This window comes from Cavia porcellus, unplaced genomic scaffold (genome assembly GCF_034190915.1).
Source record: "Cavia porcellus strain 051 isolate PalLab524CR breed Dunkin Hartley unplaced genomic scaffold, mCavPor4.1 scaffold_8, whole genome shotgun sequence".
Lineage (NCBI taxonomy): Eukaryota > Metazoa > Chordata > Mammalia > Rodentia > Caviidae > Cavia > Cavia porcellus.
In genome coordinates, this window is record NW_026947491.1 from 22,488,381 (window position 1) to 22,508,734 (window position 20,354).

At 38.7% G+C, this 20,354-nt stretch overlaps 1 protein-coding gene and 1 pseudogene across 6 annotated transcripts; one reads left to right on the forward strand and one right to left on the reverse strand.

Annotated features, from left to right (window-relative positions):
- Window positions 1-6,328: 6,328 nt before the first annotated feature.
- Window positions 6,329-19,402, reverse strand: LOC100721694 (zinc finger protein 14-like). Of its 6 annotated transcripts, none has more exons than XM_063254185.1 (5): window positions 19,252-19,402; window positions 13,014-13,140; window positions 12,755-12,815; window positions 10,790-11,169; window positions 6,329-7,700 (listed from the first exon to the last, which is right to left on the reverse strand). In XM_063254185.1, exons 1-5 carry the CDS (start codon window positions 19,252-19,254, stop codon window positions 7,663-7,665), a joined length of 609 nt encoding a protein of 202 aa, XP_063110255.1. In that variant the 5' UTR covers window positions 19,255-19,402; the 3' UTR covers window positions 6,329-7,662. The 6 variants fall into 6 exon arrangements, with proteins under 6 accessions (XP_063110255.1, XP_063110254.1, XP_063110252.1 ...); XM_063254184.1 differs by lacking the exon at window positions 6,329-7,700 and adding an exon at window positions 7,763-8,276; XM_063254182.1 differs by lacking the exon at window positions 6,329-7,700 and having other exon boundaries at window positions 8,765-11,169; window positions 13,018-13,140.
- LOC100721414 (mortality factor 4-like protein 1) lies at window positions 13,863-14,660 on the forward strand (annotated as a pseudogene).
- Window positions 19,403-20,354: the final 952 nt, after the last annotated feature.

Genomic DNA, 20,354 nt, shown 5'->3' on the forward strand with positions numbered 1-20,354 from the left:
TCCCATGAAGAATACCCACAATGATGTGAAGTTACAATGATTTCTGGGAAAATACTCTAAAAATCTGACTACATTCACATGATGTAACATTCTAATGCTTCCATCTGCATATACCGCCCCCCCCCCAGATATACAAGCTGTCTCTTCTATCTGTAAATTGACTCTACATGTCCTCATTTTACTCAAATCATAAATATATGTTTCAGAGCTCATTCATATATAATCACATCCAGCTGTCTTCTTCCACTCTTTGACATGATATTTCAGCATGACTAAACTTTGATGAACACTTGGATTATCTTATGACTTTATTTCAATCTGTCATGCTAGATGTAAGAGAATTTTTCAACTTGAACTATGAGAAGCTGAAGCCAAAAAGAGCTGTGTCCGTAGTTATTCCTGTCTCACTGCATGCATAATATTTCTAAATCACATGACCATGGAACTCATAGTGGTGGCTTCATGAGAAGATTTTAAAAAGGACAAGTTGTGAGATTATAAAATAAGTCAGTGTGAATTGCACTGGTTTAGTGAATGGGGTGGCATTTTACTGGTATTAGTTTGAATGAAGAAAGGAATTTTTCAGGCAATGTTAAAACTGTGTGGCGCAGCTGCAGCTGGAGATGGATCATGATCTAGGCAGGAGCAAGGCCAGCCTCAAGACAGCAGAGTGCCTGAGGAAAGTCTCACGAATGAGCTGCTCTAGGTTCAAGCACACTGGGCACCTCAGGCAAGTCTTGGGGATAAGCTCTCAGGGGAAAGGGTTTCACGTGGTATTCCATCTCCCACGTGTATCAATAAACATGAAGCAGCCATTGGAAATCTCCTCCCACTCCTCTTTCTTCTCCTTTACTTTCTTCCCCTTCAGAACAGAGGGATCCACTTTGCCTCCGTTTTCTGTATTCCTCTTGTTCTTTTTTCTCCATCCTCTCACTGCCCTCACCCTGGAATCTTTGAGAGCTGTGCAGAACGTGGCATTTGGCACCTGAACTGGGACTCAGGGAATGAGGAAATGCATAGGAAAACAGGTAAAAGGAGCCCTCTTGGTATGCTGCACAGAGAAATAGGTTCCAGAGAAGTCAAAGAGAGAAATAGTCTTAAGAGAAGCCACAGAGGGAAACAGACTTAAAAGAAACTAGGAGAGAGGTAGGCTTCACAAAATCTGAAGAAAGAAATAGGCTCCAGAGAAGCCAAAAAAGACAGATGAACTCATTAGAGTGAGAGAGAAAAATGGGTGTAGCATGGAGTTGCCCATATATTTTTCATCCACAGGTGCATTCCCATGCTTAGGTCAGTGAGGCTAGAAAAATCAGCATTGGTTAAAATGTTTCTGAACAGTTTACAAATGAGATTATCTCTCTAATAGTCTTCAGGGATTTTGTTGTTGTGTTTTGTAGGGGGCAGGTTGCGGAGGATTTGTACTGGAAATTGAACTCAGGACCTTGTGTTCTCCAGGAAGGTACTTATACTGCTGAGCTAAATCCCTGGCCATTATAATGGGTTTCACCATGCTATTAGATGATACAAATTCTTCCCATTGCCTATTGCAAGATTTCCATAATGTCAGTAATGTGGTGTCCCGTGGGGGCTTTGTCCCTTGATTGAATGTTGCATCCCTGAGATTAATCGTACCCCCTTGAGGAACCTGACTCTACATGATTGGTCTAGCATAAACAAGCTTCATGGGCATCTTCCCAGCCTCTATACTCATTACCTCTCAGGGACATCAGCAGAAATATTCTCAGATGCTGGCTTTTTCCAGTTACGTAAAAAAAATAATCAATGAATGCTAGCATGAAGGATTTAGGGGAAATGGACACTCTGCTCATTATGCTATTTCTTGTGTCCAGTCTCTTAATGTGCTCCTGGCTAAAAAAGTCAACATTTCTAACCAATCTAACCATTATACTTGTGATAGCTCAGACCCCGGAATAAAATCCAAGGAAGCAAGAAATTAAAATTTAGGGAACAAAGGCTTTATTTTAGGCCAGGCCTGGTGAAGTAGCCTCCCAGAGCCAATATGGAAGACTGCACACCTTACAGCTAAAGGGTTGGTGTTTTAAAGCTGAAAACCCACAAAGCTATCAACCTATTTCAGATAACATTCTTGGTACATTCTGTTGCTCACTGGTTAAACATTTTCCCAGACCAGCACACCTTGCAGAAACGTGCGGAAGGCATTGGCGGGATTTACAAGGAGCTGAAACTTAAGTCTTTACTGGAAAAGGAATTTTAATATCTATTGAAACGGCGCGTACACAACAGGAAAGAGGTGCATTGGTTAAAGCCAGGCCACAACATACCATGCCTAGTTTCAATTGCAGTCTTAATTCCTGCCTATCTACCCACAACACAGCAAAGATGTAGTCTCATATCAGCTCTCTATTGTGACAGTCCCAGTCAATATCTTTGGAACTTGCTACAGTGATTGAGGCATGGAAGTTCACAAAGAAATACAAAATCAACTAATCAGACCTTATAGGGTCTGATTAGGTTAATTATTTAGGGATAGTGTCACTAGTCACTCTAATAGCTACAGCAGATTTTGACCCCCAAGTAATTGGTCAATACTGTTTTACGTTATTAAGTGGATTTAACCCTTTCATGTACTATGTAATTCAGCCTGAATTATATTTGGCCTCATAAAGTTGGTGTTGGATTATTTGTCTTTACATTCACAGCAGAGTCTTCCAAAAACAGCTCTTTTGACTTCAATTGATTATACATTGCAACAATGAAATAAAAAAAAAGGGAGATGTGGGGAGCCATGGCTCTATGACTGAGCTGAAAGTCAGGAAATTCCTAGAAGCTAGAGCAAACACAGTCCCAAGGACACAGAGCAAGGGAGACAGTGGAGACACTGGGTGCAAACAGGTTGACCTCCAGCTGATATGCATATCAATAGGTGTCCAGCTTTTGTGTCCTTTGTTATCTATAACTCAGATGTCTTGAGAATGTTTTCACTTTCAATGTTCTTAGCAGAATACTAAGACTTTGCAGTGTCAACCCCATGGCATGCTTTTCTTCTTTGTTTACTTTGTATAAATAAAAGCACTGGGTTTGGTACTGTTGCTGCTTCTCCATCACAGACAGAGAGGTCAAGGCTGCCCACTTTTCCTGAAGTGTGTAAAGTGTATACATTTTTGGAGGGAAAATATATAAACATTGGAAATGTACATCTATATTTATACTCATATATTTTCCAATATATATGACAGTCATTGTAATATTACAACTTTTATCCAGAGTTTCAGAATGTTTTTTTCATTATTAGATAGTTGATAATTTGTTTATCTGTTCTAATAAAACTGAATTGTAATCAGTATTTTCTTTCATTTAAAATTTATATTAATGTAATAACTGCACATATTGGTGGGGTGCAGTATAATCTTTTAAAGCATGGACATAATATGTAATAATTAATTATGACTAATAACCTTTCTGCCTCATCATGACTTTGCATTTGGAGACTTCAGTGTACTCTCTTCTGGTTGTTCTCAACGTATTTCACAGGAGACTATGAACTGGATTCAACACTCTTGGCTGCAAAAGTTCAGAAGTTTTTGCCTTCTTTTATTCATGGTTATTGGCACCTGTTACAACACTTCGCAGCTGCAAATCATCACTCTTCTTTCTGAGCAACTTGTTTTACCCTCCACACAAAGACCTTGTGGCTCTTTCCTTTATTTGACTTCTTTCCCTAATACAGGGTCCTCCTGTTCTATCCCTTTTGCTGCAAAGTATAGGAGATCTCTGCTCAGGGTCTGAGTGGAAAGGCCTCACCCAGCGCGCCCTGAGCTCCCTCAGGGTCTGAGCCCCATTACAGTTACAGTGGATTCCTCTTTGTTTCCATAAGTGAGTCTTACTGCGTGGGTCTTACTGCAGTGACAATGTGTCTCCATATTCTTCCCCATGAACTTTTCCCCATCAAACTTTCCCGATTCAGAGAAATCTGTGGTAGGAGCAGGACCGTACACATAGAATCGCTCTCTGGGAGAATATTAGCTGGAGAGGAAGAGCCAGACCCTGACAGAACACCAGCTGTTAGCAGCTCCCACCCGCCCTGTCCCTGGTCCTGCAGCTCTGGAAACCCTGAGCTCAGTGAGTTTCGCGCGCCCCTTCTGGCCGCGAGCAACACTACAGGGAGGTTCGCATCTGGGCTCACACTGATGTCTCTCCCAGCTGTCTGGCACAGTGTCAGAAGGCCGCGTTGTGGGTTCTTAGACTTTGTGCATGCACCTTGGCAGTGCTTTGGAACCATCTCTAGAAACGGCGAATCCGTCTTTCACAGATGTGGAGTATTCTGTCGTGCATCTATTGTCTTTCTTTTTCTAAGCACACCCACCGATTTCAGCTCCTTTCTTGCAGCCTGATGGCCCTGGTCCTTGTAGTAATCGCTGAAGGTGAATCTGGAGGCTGCAAAGATTCTCAGGGACCCATCAGGCTGCAGAACGTCTCCCCAGACTCCACTAGCTGCTCTTCACGCGGAACGCCTGTGTTTACAGAGACATCCTGCTGAGGAAACTGTCACACTGTTCTACTCTTTATAAAAAAAATTAAATTGGTGTCAATAGGCCTTTGTAGCAGCAAGGAACTTTGCCTGACTTGGTTAGACTCTGAGGCGTCCTTCCGGTGTAAACAGTTATCTGTGGTCAGTTTTCTCAGGAGGTAACCTCCCTGCAGACAGACACACAGCCAAGGTCACTTCAGTGAACACACACAGTCCAGACGACTGTCATCACATTGACCTTTTCCCTGAAGCAGCCTTAAAACATGACTTGTTCCAGTGTTTCTGAATGTGATTACCTGGGTTAGTCTGTGTGCCAGCATTCTCCCTGTCACAGCACTCTAGTCTCTCCATTATTAGGGCTGCAGGTGAGACACAGAAAAGGCAAATACTGCATGATCCTGTTTATACGTAGACCATAAAATGATGAAAGAGAAGCAGATAGTAGAAAGATGGTTACCTTGGGTCTGGTGGGGAAGAGAAAAAAAGAGTACTGATCACAGGGGACAAATTTTTAGTTGTGCAAGAATATCAAGTTCTGGGAATTACAGCACAACACAGGACAGTAAGTAGCAGTCTTGCATAATATACTTAAATTTTTTTTCAGAGCAGTACACCTTAAATATTCATGTCCCAAAATACAAGTGTGCAGCAGTGGCCTTTGCAGGTTGTATATAAAAGAGGGGTGTTGATGTTCATAATACGTTGATAATTCTACATGTCTTTACCTATTTGCAGAGACACGAATTTTTTTATTTCTTATTTTTTGGTACTCACAACCTCAGGCTTGCCAGCCAGGCACTTATATTGCTGAGCTAAATCCCCAGCCCTAGGTACGTGAACTTTTATAAACTAAATGCCTAGTTTTATACAAATATTATGACAATAAAGCATAGAAAACTAGGTGGAATATATATATATAAAAGACAGAGCGGATAGTTGGGGTACTTGTACAGGTGGTTGAACAGATAATATATATTTATATTATAAAGTTGTCCTTTTTTGTTTTTTAGCCAGAAATCTACCTCAGGATCTCACGGTCGTCAGACGAGTGCTGTATCACTGAGCTATATCTCTGGCAAATTTTTATATTATAGTTGATATATGCATGGATGATAATTACATGGTACAAAACTGGATGATATATGATAGTAGATTAATAGGTAGAAAGAGAATAAATGAATACATAATTGATAGGTAAACAAATGGGAGTATGATACAGCATAGATGGATAGAATAGTGATAAACAGATGCATAGAGTTATAGAGCAGTGGACAGATAATTATCTATGGCCATACCACCCTGAACGCGCCCGATCTCGTCTGATCTCGGAAGCTAAGCAGGGTCGGGCCTGGTTAGTACTTGGAGGGAGACAACTGGAAATCTCAACAATGCCCCAGAGACAATAGAGACTGAAGATGCATGATCTGTACCTCTTTCTATGCAGAAACCCTAACATGGGCCTGTAGACATACATGGATGAAATCATGGAGTCCACAGAGCATGGCAGGACACAGAGGTACAGGGCAACTGCAAACAGATCGAGATTTGTATGAGGACAAAGTTGAAGCAGGATAGGATGCTGGGGCCCTCGCTGCCAGTCAAATCACAGACAAGAGGCCATCAGGGGTAAAGCAGTAGAAGGACAGGTCAAAAGCTTGAGACTTCGGGGGCTGGGGATTTAGCTAAGCGGCATAAGCATCTGCCTCGCAAGCAGGCAGTCGCGAGTTCGATCCCCGGTACCGATAAAAAAAAAAAAAAAAAAAAAAAAGACAAAAAAAAAAAGTTAAAAAAAAATAAAGCTTGAGATTTCATGGTGAAGTTCTGGATTTATCTGTATCTATCTCAGAGCATCTCAGCCCACACTTACATTGCCAGCTTCTAGAGTTTCTATGTCTACAAAATTCCTGAGACTGTGTGACAGTCTGAGGAAGCTGCACAGCAAGGGAAGCTGAAAATCTTGGGCGCTTTCTTGGCAGATATCTTTGGGTCTGAAGCACAGTAGTCAAAATATAAAAGACGATTCCTTTAGGGATGATGGGGTTTCCTGACTGTTCACTTCTGCTCTCAAGTGCATGAGATCATAAAACCTTCCTGCATCTCTCAATGACTGGGGATCAAAGACCCAACCTCTGAGATCAAATGGTTATGATGACAAAGTGACAGATTATATCCCTGGGTTACACCTGGAGTGCAAGTGGTTGACTTCGTTATCACTGCATTTCAACTGAACCTGGTGCTGTCACTCCAGAGGAGGCATCTTTGTAACTACTTTTGGTGGATGTTTCCTGCATCTTCCTCCCGGGAATAGGGCCACAACTGTGCTCAGGGGTGTCAGATTATGTCATGTGGAAATAATCCCTGACCTCAGAGGATGGCTGTCTAGAGCAACCTGGAGCCCTTGCACATGACAGTATGAGGTCCCCTTGAGCAGTATGGGATGAATCAGTTCATTTCATTGCCTTATCAGTGAAACAGGCCTTATTTGCTTTTCGGAGTAAAGGTAAGAGTACAAAAGCACTGAACTACATCTCCTAGTTTCCTGTGTATTCTGAGATGGGGTCTGAGTTGCATGGTGTAGCCTCAATTTTAGTTTCCTCCTGCATCACAAGGAACAGAAAGATTTTGTTTGTGATAAAATAATGGTAAAGTAAATGTGCTCGGGATAAAATACCTTGTATTTTGAGTATTTCATCACTGGCTGCAATGGCAAAAGCAATACCTTCTCTATATCTTCAAAGTGATGGGAAACAGCAGATATGAGCAACAGGGAAGTTAGCCACGTATTCCAAAATATAAAGTAGTGACTTTGTATTGTGATATGTGTTACATTCCATGAATTACTTCAGAAATAATGTAGACACAATTTTAGATGTTATCACTACACTAGGGAGTTGTTTATAGATCTAAGCATAATTAATGCTAGAGTAAGTTATATAATGTTTACTGTATTGTGGGTATTTATTATTCATTTATATTTTTGTTATCACAGGTTGATCACTATATCCCATCAGAAATCGAGTTTGTATTCAAAAACTCTGTAAAATATTTCATTCTTAAATAGAAAAGCGAAGCACAGCTCAAGGAGACCCATGGGCCTCATGCTCACAGCTTGGCAGTAACTGTGTTCACTGATTTCTCACATTTCTCAAACATCAAGCATTGGTCACTGAAGCATTGGTCAAGATGGACCCTGAAAAAGCAGATTTTATAAATTTATTCATAAAGTTGGTCAAACAAAACACAACATAAATCATAAATTAGTACTTCTTTTTATTAAACTGACTGTGTATTTTCCTTCATGGCATTATTTAATCTTCTTGTTAAACCAATTACCAAAGTCAGTAGCATTGCCAGCATAGGTAATAGAATAAAGGAATTTGCCTTAACATAGCCAATAATATTCTTCCAAAAACCTATATATTGTTCCCAAAACACTTCACTGCTGACAAAAACTCCTTTGAAAATGAAGTTATAGATAAATCATTCCACCATTTATATTTTTGCAGAGATTACTGTAACTTGTGATATCCGCTTGTAGACAATTTATGTTTCTGCTGATCTCTAGCATCAGAAACTCAGAGCAGAATGGTTGATTTTTTGGTAAAAGTGTTGGAAAAATTATGACAAGATTAAAAGTCCTCGTAAGAGAAGCATGAAAAGTAAACTTTTGATAAGAAAATGTAAAATTTGGGGGCTGGGGCCCCAAAGGCTCAGCGGCATAAGCGCCTGCCTTGCAAGCAGGCGATGGTGAATTCGATCCCCGGTACTGATAAAAGAGAAAAACAAACAAAAAAAAAAAATTAAAAAAAGAAAATGTAGAATTTTATATAAGATATAATATTCATTCCAACATCAAGGCAAACTAAGCAAAATTGTGTACTTGATATAATATACTATTATGCTGGGACATATGCAGGTGTTTTGTGAGGATAATACACAAGCTGTATGAAAACTGATGTTTGTCAAAAGCATGGTCACAATATCTACATCAAATATAACATCAAGTTCAAAAATAGTTTTTTTAATACAGGATATGAAATATATGCAAAAACAAAATTTAAATCAAGGCTAGTAGACCATTCCCAACAATGGAAACCCAATTAAAATTTACTTTTAGTGGTCTACTTCTCCCAACTGTAAAAACAAAGCAAAATAATTACTACATAAATACTAATCCTATTTGGATGTGAAAACTATATTTAAATTCACCTAAAGACACAGTAAAATGCAAAAACACTGGCATAAACAAAAATATGATTGTGTCAAATCAATTTTATTATATTACAGACCCCAAATACATAAACTAAGTATTTACAAGTATTTTACTTTCTTTATTTTTTGATACCAGGGATCTAACACATGATCTTGTGCTTGCCAGGCAGGCGCTTGTGCTACGAGCTAAATCCCTTGCCCATATATAATTTACTGAGAAACACAGAATGAATACAGTTTAGGATATCTCCTTTGTGGAATATATTTTCTGGGATATTATTAAGGAAATATTGGCAACAAAATGTTCATATTATTTCTACAGGTCTCCATTACATGAGATGGATGTGGTGGTACACACCTGTAATCCCAGCACTGGGGAAGCTGAGGCAGAAGGATCATTGCGAGTTCAAGACCAGCCTGAGCTACAAAGTGAGCTAAAGAAAAAGTCTGAAGTGTATATTGAGACCCCATCTCAAAAGCAAAAAAAAAAAAAAAGCCAATCATAATCAAAATAGGCTTGCATGGAATTTCTCTCCAGTGTGACTTCATGTTTTTGACAGTACCCAAATATGCCAAAATCTTTCCTTTATTGCTGACTTCAGGCTTTCTGCCCAGTGTGACTTTATTCAACCATTTAAATGATATCATTGTATGTTTTCACACACATCTTACAAATATAAATTTACTGCAGTGAGTGCATCCCATCTTACTCACTCTGCCTTCACACATATCGTTTGCCCCAGTATGCCATCTTCATGTGTTTGAGGGCACTTGTCAGTACTGAATGTTTCCTCACATTCCTTTCATACATAGGGTTTCTTCTGAGTGGATTCCTTCACGTCTTTGACAAGTATTCTGCTGGCTGAAGATTCCTCACATTACTGATTCACAGCTTTTCTTCAGTGTGACTTCTTGCATGTATTTGAAAAAATTTTTGTCTAGTGTATGTTTTCCCACATTGTTCACACACGTAGGTTTTCCTGTGTCTATTTCCACTGTGAATACTTGCATGTCTTCGACAGTGACTGAGTGTGCTGAACGCTTTCCCACATTGCTTACATGCATAGGGCTTCTCTCCAGTGTGGGATCTTCTGTGCCTAGATAATGTGGACTTATCAGCAAACCCTTTTCCACAGTGCTTGCATTCATAGGGTTTCTCTCCAGTGTGAATTCTTTCATGTACATGACAATTACTCTGTTGGATGAAAGACTTTCCACATTGCTTACATACATAGGGTTTCTCCCCAGTATGAATTCTTTCATGTATTTGAAAATAATTCTGTGTAGTGAATGCTTTCCCACACTGTTTACACACATAGGGTCTCTCCTCACTGTGAACTCTTTCATGTCTTTGACAATGACTGCGTCTGTTGAATGCTTTTCCACATTGCGTACATACATAGGGTTTCTCACCACTGTGGCATCTTGTATGTCTATGATATGTGGACTTGTTGGTAAATCTTTTTTCACATTGCTTACATGCATAGGGTTTCTCACCAGTGTGAATTCCTTGATGTTTCTGTAAACTTGCTTTTTGGCTGAAAGATATTCCACACTGCTCACATACATAGGGTTTCTCCCCAGTGTGAGTTCTTTCATGATTTTGACAGTGACTGTACCTGTGGAATGCTTTTCCACACTGCTTACATACATAGGATTTCTCACCAGCGTGAGATTTTGTATGTTTACGATATTTGGGCTTATCACTGAATTGTTTTCTATATTGCTTTCCTACATAGGATTTCTCAGCTGTATGATTACTTTCATGTGTTTTATAGGACCTCTGTGTAACGAATGCTTTCCCACACTGGTTACATACATACAGTTTCTTCCCAGTGTGAATTCTTCTATGTCTATGAAAGGAATTACTATGAGCTAGTATTTTCATATATGCCTTAGATATATAAGCCTTTTCATTTACATGTTTTCTTTCATGTATTTGAATATGGTATGAAGAAATGAATGGTTTCCCACACTGCTCGAATAAATATGGATTCTCCTCACTATGATTTCTTTCAGGCATTTGAACATCATGGAGTATGCTGGAGGCTTTTACACTTTTCTTACCTAAAAAGATCTTCTCTCCAGTGTAACTTGGTTCACTAGGGTCAGAGGAGACTTTCCTACAGTGCTCACATTGACAGCGTTTCTCTCCAAGTTTTCTCATTTCATGGTTCTGAAAGAATTGAGTATCAGTGCAGGTTTTTCTATTTCCATTGCATTTATACAGTTTCTCTTCAAATCCCAAATAATCATCTGGGTTCAGCTGAGTGAGAGCCGTGATAGGCTCATTTAGGCTCCTATGCCCAATCAAAGGCTTCCTACAAGCAAGGCTTTCACTTGGCTTTAAAGCAGGTTGGCGCATGTCTACATGAGCATCTGGAGTCCAAATACGTAATTCTTGTTGTTTCCAAACATTATATTGATAGCATTTTCCCACCTCATTTCTGTAATAAAAAATGAACAAAATACCACAATAAAAATGGTCTTCATATTAATTTACTAGGACAAGTTCTAGTTGGATGCCTGCTAAGAAATTTCAACAATGAATTGACCTAATAGCTATGAGAGTGCCTGCAAAACATCAATTTCCAAAAAGATGGTATTTATTTGGATGGAAATTTTTCATTAGTACCTATCTACAATATACAAGGTCTAGTTTCATTTAGGGGATCAGTGTTGCATATTGAGTCTTACATTTTGATGAATTTTGATACCTTTTAAATAATCACTCTCCCATTCTCTCCTTAACCTGAACATCTTTCCTACTTCCAAAAGCAACTTTCGGTTTTCTATCACTTCTCTTTTACCGATTACATTTTTTTGAGTTTCTTATTTAAGAGAAACATGACATATCACTTCCTGTGTCTGACAACTTCCTAATATTATGGGATGGAGTGCCAACTATTTTTGGTTTTTGGCCAAAGACACGATATTCTTTTATATGCCCATAAATATTGCACATTTTTTCTTTTTTGTTACTAGCAACTGAACTCTCGATCATATGCTTGCCAGGCTGGTGCTTTGCCACTGAGCTATATCCCTGGCCGAGCACACATTTTCTGGTCTGAGAATTAAACACACATCTTAGCACTGAATTTTAATTCTAGAATTTTTTTTCTTTCGACAGATTCTCATGGATCATTAATTTCTTCAGCCTGAACATCAGGTTGTCATCATACTGATTCAGCTTCCCAAACTGCAGGGATTACAAAATGTACTACCATGTAGAGCAGGCCCCACATTTCCATTTCCAGGCTTCCAGAGATGGGTACCTGGGTTATTTCCAGAGCTCAACTAATGTGACTTGTATTCAAATCTTAGCTACTGTGACTATCTATGGGAAACCTGCATTGATTACGTGTATGCACAAATCACGGTAATAAATAATTTCAACTCCTTTGTGAATATACCCAAGCAGGTATTTCTAGGTTCAAACAGATACTTCTATTCTTACTTTGAGACATCTCTATGTTCACTATCACTATGGTTCTGGTTTATATTCTGACTGAAAATGTATGTGGGTACCTTGTATGAATTTTAAAACATGAGTGGACTAAATCTCTGGGGAATGTTTTGAAAACACTTATTATCACAATACTGGCATTCATTTGCATTTTGAATACTGCTGCCATGTAGCTATTTCATAATGAGAGTGGCACACTCATAATGTGTGTGGCAGACGCATAAATAGATACCTTGTATATGAGTTATTTTCAAAATTAAAAATTTTTTCTTTTCACATATTTCTATAAATACTATCAAAATGATATGTGGTACAATTCAATGATATTATTCATGAAAAAATTTTCTTATATTAACATGCCTGATAGTGATATTTCTTGCATAATATCAGTATTATCTCAGTTTCCTATATTGGAATATTTCTGTATTGCATCTTCAGATTATATAGAATCATATTTATCCATCTCCACAGAATTTTTGAGCCATTAATTTCAACATGGCCTCATTTATAACATTTCTGCTCACAAATTGACTCTTGAGGAACATTTTTTTCTAAGTTCAAGTTACCTTAGATTCTTTGAGCAATTTTTGTACTCTTGTCCAATTTGCTGGTTATCCCACGTTCTTCCTGAATCACAGACAGAAAAATACAGAAGTCACTATACCACTATATAAAAATGAACACATTCTGGGTAGATTCATAGTATAATGAATGGAACCTAAGACAGTCTGCAAAATGCTTCCATGTTCTATTTAATTAAACTGCAGGAATGAATGAGCACAAAGCTCTCTGACTGTAGCAATGAGAAAATGCTGTCATCTTTACCTACAGCAGCCATGTTCCTAAATGTTTCCAACATCACATCTCTGTAGAGCTTCTTCTGTGATGGATTCAGCAGAGCCCACTCCTCTGTGGTGAAGTTCACAGCCACATCCTCAAAGGTCACTGCCTCCTAAATAATCACACAGTTACCACAAAGAACGTTGAGACTCACAGCCTGAGTTACCTCAAATCTTGTTATAAAACCTGAATCAAAGTCGATTCCTTCAAACAGTAATTCCATGTACCGGTCACCAAAACCATGTACATGCACATATTTGCACAGAGCAATTCGGATGCAACTATTAAAGCAAATTTACAATAATTGCACGGGTTCCCTGCAGGGTCACCCAAAATGCTTATGTGTACTGCCTTTAAAGTGTATCTTAGAGGAAGCTTTCAAATCACCATCCACAAAGCATAGGAACAGATAAATATCTCGTGAATGGCAATGATACACCATACATTATCTATCTCTTTTCAAATTTGATTATTCCTAGAATTGAGCCCACCTTTTTTTCTACATAGGCAGCATTTGGAAACTCAAATCACGTTTCATTGAAAAAAACTTAAACATTAAATAATCTTTATAAGTAATCATTAAAATGCTAATGGATACACTTTTATTGGCACAAGTCTATGGACAATAATGGAATGATAAAAAATACTAGAATGAAGCTGGGCATGGTAGCTCATGCCTGTAATACTAGCACTTGGCAGGCTGAGGCAGGAGGATCACTGTGATTCAAGAACAGCCTAGGCTACAAACTGAGCTCAAGGCCAGCCTGAAAAGCATAGTGAGACCCTGTCTCAAAAAGCCAAAAAAAAAAAAAAAAAAAAAAAAAAAGTAGAATGATGGAGAATAGTCGATAGTACTCTCTGTTAAAGTTGATAAGAACAAATGAGCACCTCACACGCACGTGAAAGAAATTAAATGATGGTGAAATGGAAGGTAACGAGAAGAATATGATTAAAAATGTAGTTAACCCAAATTCTAGGAGAGTAAACAAGTACTCTCTTCTATGGGTCTCTTCTTAATGAAGCAAAGTATGTAAAAGCAACAAGTAAGACGGTTTAGATATTATACAGTGGTGGGAATCAAGATTGGGAACCAACGGATTTCAGAAAGAAGACTATTCTGGTAGATGGGCACCAATCTGCAGAAACAGCAAGAACTTCACAAAGCTAGTCGGGAACACTGTGCAGAGGGAAAGGTGAGAGGGCTGCTCCAGGAAAGAAGACATCTGGTCTGCAACAGAAAAATGTTGATGTGAAAACAAAAAGGAACAAACAAAATTGCTGGTAATGGAAGTGGTGGCAGTACCAACAAGACAGCAGTGAGACATCTCAGCGTCCTCAAAGCAGAGGGCCTGGGAAGATGCTATTCCTGAAAGTGAAGAAACACTTATGAACACAGTGGGAATTAAAGTGAAGATTTCTGACACCATGACTTACTGATAACCGAGACTTAATTAGTGGACAGGAACAGCTTTTCATCTTCCTACCAAGAGGAATGTGCGTTCACTTATGGGAGACTATGCGAAGTATAAGAAATCTCCATGAGACAGGGAACATCCTGTCAATGAGGCTGTAGCAGGGATCAAAGAATGCTTCAGTGTGACGCTCAGCACACTCAGCTCCTCAAAAACTTGAGCAACTACGTGCCCTGAGATCCTTGCCAATCACCCTGATGTGTGCCAAGTCTCAGATGTATGGAGCACAACATTTTTTTTTCCATCTCTTTTTTAGATTTCTTGAGAGAAGCACCACATTTTCTGAGATTATTCATGTGTTTGATTTCATTTTCAACAGAGAAAGTGAAATAAAGGGGTTATAGCTCCTTCTTTTTTCTTTTCAGGTGAAAGTTGCTGCCAGGATATTTATTGAAGACCAACAGTGAGACAAGGCATACAGTGTTTTTTTGCCCAGTTGACAAAGTTTCCTTTGAATCCTGATGATTTTCTTTGACACCATATACTTTTAGAATATGCGTTAGTACTATATGACCAAATGCTCTGCATCCTAGTGTCGAAGTCCAATTCACTGGCTTCACACTGTCTTGATATGTTTTCTGCTATAGTATACGAAGTTATACTCAAATAATTCAAGGAAAGAGACACTATGGTGACTACTATTATGTCGGGTTATCTGGTGGTGAAACACAATGATGCTTAAATTGTTCGGTTGTGACCTGTGTTGTTCTGTTACTATGTCCGCTTTTATCTCAATCTCCCCCTTTTCTCTTTTTTTAAAAAATTAATTTATTTTTTATTTTTTTAAATAAGGGGAAACTAAATTTAAAAATAGCAGGATATAGTATAGTAACTTTTTTGGTTTCCTATTAACCTGATTTGAATCCCTGTTTTGCTCTCCCCATCTTGCTCTGACTGATTTTACTATATTCTGTTTTGTTTGATAGAATCAAGTTTGAGGGTATAGGCAACCACTTTGAAGGCAATAAGGTTTACTATGATGCCCATTATGGTTTGACTATTATCTTCTTTTGAAGTCCTGTAAGGTCTCCAATGTAGGTTTTATTGGTCTTGTTCTGTATCGTTTTGTTCAATTCTATTACACCTGATGATATAGGCAACTCTTTTTAAGATAGCAAGAGGCATAATGGTAACCATTGTTGATCACCTGGTATTGTTTTTGCATCATGTACTATGTCCATCCTTCTGTTCTAACTCTATTTTGCTTTGTCACATTTGAGTTATTTTTGTTTTTCTTTTTTCTTCAAAAAAAAAAAAAGGTATAAGAATTGAGGGAGTAATAAAACCCAAAAAGTATAATTGTTATTGTAAAAAAGAGAGGAAAAGAAAGTGGTCTAAAGGATATAACTGCATGTATATTTAAGTGTGTGGATAGAAAACCATATTACTGAGTTTTTATTGGTTCATTGAACTAAACTGTCTGCAATTTCACTGTATGAATGTCTAGTTTGTATGTTTTAATTTTGTAATTTGGACAATGGTTTTTAAGATGACAATATGTAACCTATTAACTAGTGCTTTCTTTTTGCTTTTTTTTTTTTTTTTTTTTTTTTTTTAACTATTTGTCGGTACCAGGGATCGAAGTCATGACCGCCTGCTGCAAGGCAGGTGCTTAAGCCACTAAGCTAAATCCCCAGACCCTGTGATTGCTTACTGTATATTATTTTCTTGAAATTCTGTATTACGTGTACCCTTTTGCTGCTTTTTGTTTCCTCTTTAAAAAAAAAAGTCCAATTCACTGTATATAATGAAATATGCTCATCAACTTGTGCACTTTTATTTTTTTAAATGGTGCTAAAAGAACCTATTCTTTGCAAGTTACCCATGTTGTTCCTTAGGCATTTTATCTTTGCACATATTGCTGAAGAAATATGAATAATTTCACTGTTTTTCTATATGTGTACAATGTACATTTTAAATTGATATGCACAATGCACTCGGTAACTACAATTTTTTGGAAACGTCAATCAGGAGTTGCTTTTCAGATTTTTAACACATTATTTCTTTAAATACAAAAGAAAATTCATTCAAAATCAAGAAGTAATAAAGTAATCAGGCCATGATCACAAAGCCAAACTTTAATCAGGCATGGTGGTACTGATTTCCCAGTACTTTGGAGGCTTGGTAAGGCAAACATCAAAGAGTTTGAGATTATCATGATTTCATTGTTCACCCTGGGCTATGCAGTACATACAAAGGCAGTCTAAATTACAAAGTGAGATCCTGTCTCAGTTTCTTGGGTAGTATCATAAAAGACTAAAAGCATTTAATACCTTGTGAGCAAGGTGATTATCCGGCATGATATACATGAAATACATTAAAACTGCACCTTTCAAATCAGTGTATTGTTCTACTAAGTATATAAGACAAATGAGTCTTATGAAAGAGGCAGTCTTCAGTGGATCCAGAAGGAAATAGATTATTGATTTTGGATGCAACTGGAGTTTCCACCCATGGAAGAAATCACAATGTATTTTATTTATATTTGTAGGAACAGGTATGTGCTTGGCAATCTAGACTTAATACCCATCTAGCCTGTGTACACAGGTTATATATTGAAATAAACATGCAGATAAAAAAAGTGTTTCCACAAAAGAAACTCAAGTAGCTAAGGAGGAAAAATTGGTATTTGTGAAAAGCATGGAAAATTAATATAACAAAAAGAAAATATTTAAAGTGTAGACAATATGAAGATTTTGTACACAGTAGATATTTATGAATACAAGTCTAAATAGTAAGTAAAATATAGCTCACTGAAGATAAACTCTGAATATAAAATAAGATGTAAATCTAATTTGAGAAAATCACCAAGGAAAATTGTCATGTGAAAAAACTCAGTAATTTGGCTTATTCAAAAACGGAAAATCAACCCATACACTCCAAGCTCATCTCATTTACTTTAGTTCTTACTAAATTCTAAAGAAAAGTCAGTTCTTTCCAATTACCAGGGAAAATATTATGATATTATTTCTGGAGCTAAATATAATTGTTTTCAAGTACATCGGAAAGATCCTGAACCACATAACAATGCAATGGATGAGAAAGTACTTTGGAAATGATTTACATATCAGCCCCTGTGAACAAAGAGACCAAAAGTAAATAAATAAATCCCAAGATGGTTCTCAGTGAAATTTCTGTAACACTTATTGCCCAGTTCAGAATGTTTTGCAGTGTGTGTATAATAGACAACCCTTACAGGAAAGTGTCCTTAGTACCTCTGCATCTTTTTTTTTTTTTTACAAATTACTTTATTTTTTTTGTCTTTTTGAGACAGGGTCTCTTTATGCAGTTCAGGCTGGCCTTGAGCTCACTCTATAGCCCAGGCTGGCCTTGAACTCCCAGTGATTCTCCAGTTTCAACCCCCATGTCCAGCTCAACCTCTGCATCTTTCTCAGCATTCTAAATTCTATGGAAAGCCTCACTGCAACAGTAAAATTGTAAACAGCACTTTAGTTAGTCACCTCATACATAAGGCACCTAAGAGCTGGGGATTTATCTCAGCTGCATAAGCATCTGCCTTGCAAGCCGTGACTTCGATACTCGGTTCCCGATAAAAACATTAAAAAAAAAAAAAAAAAAAGACACTTCAATAGAGAAAGGGCTTGAAGTAGAGTTGGGAAATTAACAGTTTCGATAAGAATTAAAATAAGAGTACACAATGACCTAGGGTTTACAACCGAAGGTGAACTTTCTGTGTCAAGGAACAATGCAGACTCCCCGCAACTAAAAAAAGTTACAGACAACCCCTACTAAACTGACTTTCGAGGACTGTGACATACACAATAACCAATTTTCTCTAAAACCTATTTCCTTTAAACCCTGCAAGCTGAGCAAATGGTTAAAGAGCTTGATTAAAGTGGTTGTTTGGGCTGGCATTATGGTTCACTCTTGCACTCCAACCTCTTCAGAAGCTGAAGCAGTAGAACTGCCAAAATTTGAAAAAGCCGTTGAGAGTTCGAGACCAGCCTGCGCTACAAAGTGAGCTCAAGGCCAGCCTGAATTGTAGAGCAACCCATCTGTCTCAAAAAGACAAGACACAAAACAAAACAACCTAGCTCACCTGGGGATTTAGCTCAGCAGCACAAGAACCTGCCTGGCAAGCTTAAGGTCGTTAAGTTCTATCCCCGGTCCCAAAAAAGAAAAAGTGTTTTAAACCTACACAGCCATGCGTAACACTTACCCAGTGAACAACTGAACTGAGTAACTGCTCGGCTCTGCTTGTTTATAACTCACTCTGTACTGAGCTCCCACAAGGGCACCCACTTGGGGCGCTTCCTGGAATTCAGGGAGCTATTCTTATTTCCAATAAAATCTCTCCTAACGTCCTTTGTTCGTTCGATAATTCATTCTTTAATATGAGGTTATTAGCTCTGCCTATGCAGTAGCAACACTGCGAGCAGAGGTCCGCCTTAATAATAGTAGCGATAACTTCCTCAGTGCGGACGGTGGAGCCCGCTTCCCACCAAACCAGCGCTCCGGTCAGCTTGGTAGAGACATAGTCGTGCCGGGGACGCCCAGGATTGCATTCTGGGTTGGCAGTGCCACAGTGGGGACAGCATGCTGGGGACTCAAAACTGTCCCTGCTGATCAGAGGGAAAAAGGAACAGATGATAAAGCAGCGACAAAGACCTATCGCATCCCTGGTTCTGGGGCTAAGCAGGGAGGCTATTGGTTGACACAGTAGCTTATGACTACTTCCGTTCAGTGCTCACACAATTCCCGCCTATCCCAGCCCTCATCCCACACATCACCATTGCGAGGCTTGGGGTCTATGGGGTCCTCTGCACGCAGCCTGCAGTACGTGTGAGTCACGGAAACGGAGGTGACGCCGCCGGGGCGCTCAGCAATCCACTCCGGCGGGAACGCGCCTGCCATGACACAGGAAGTGCCCATCCCCTCGGCCTCCTGATTGGGCGCGTCTGCCAGGCCCCGCCCTCATCGCCGACTGGCTGCTGCACTTTGGCCACCAACTCCAGTTTGAGATTAAACAAACTTCTTCCGACAGGAGTAGAGATCCTGTGATAGCCTGGAACTTGTAGTCTAGTCTCTCCCTTTAGATGTCAGCCACACAGCACAGGAAGAATATTGCATGTAAGGGCTACATTCTTGGCTTTTCAAAAATACCCTGGATTTCTTAATGGACGGAGTGACTCTTCCTGAATGTACCTCACAAGTGTGATTAGAAGGTTGCAGGGCGAATGTGCTGTGGAAGAATCAATTGCTTGATGACGGAAAACACCGAGTCCAGGTCAGTCCAGGGCAAAGTTGAATGCAGTGGGGACTGCTGTTGAATCAGGTGGTAGATTTCAATGCCAGGAATTTCACACTCTCATTCTACTCATTTTAATCCAAAAAATGAATTTATGGACTTCAAAAAGAATACAACTGTCTGTAAAAGAAGAAAGTAAAAATAAAGATAGCAAATTTCTATGAAACAGTAAAAGGTGAAAGAAAGATTAACATTTTAACTCTGCCAGACAAGGATCATACTCTATCCAGGCGTTTCATAAAACATACCTTAGTTGTGAATGTAACCATAGCCAAGAGTGACTGCCAGAATGATTGCTGAAATAAGAGCCCCACATTTGATCCACTTCCCGGTAGTAGGACTGGGAGACCAAAGGAATTTAGACTGTAAGCACAAAATTGTGATTTTAATACTAAATTTATTGAGACGCCATGAGAAAAATTCAAGTTAACTTTGGTCTCTATTATTAGAAGAGATGACCAAAATGGTGGCCATTCATTCCAAATATACTGAAATTGAAAATATGATTTTCAATCTCCTGCAGTGTATATACATGTTTTTATTCTATCTCCCCTCTCTCTTCATATATATATATATATATATATA

Coding starts and splice junctions, on each gene's coding strand:
- LOC100721694 (XM_023563795.2), bottom strand. Junction 12,816..13,013: donor TAGGAACATGGCTGCTGTAG/GTAAAGATGACA, acceptor TCTGTGATTCAG/GAAGAACGTGGGATAACCAG. Junction 11,170..12,754: donor AATTGCTCAAAGAATCTAAG/GTAACTTGAACT, acceptor TTTTTATTACAG/AAATGAGGTGGGAAAATGCT.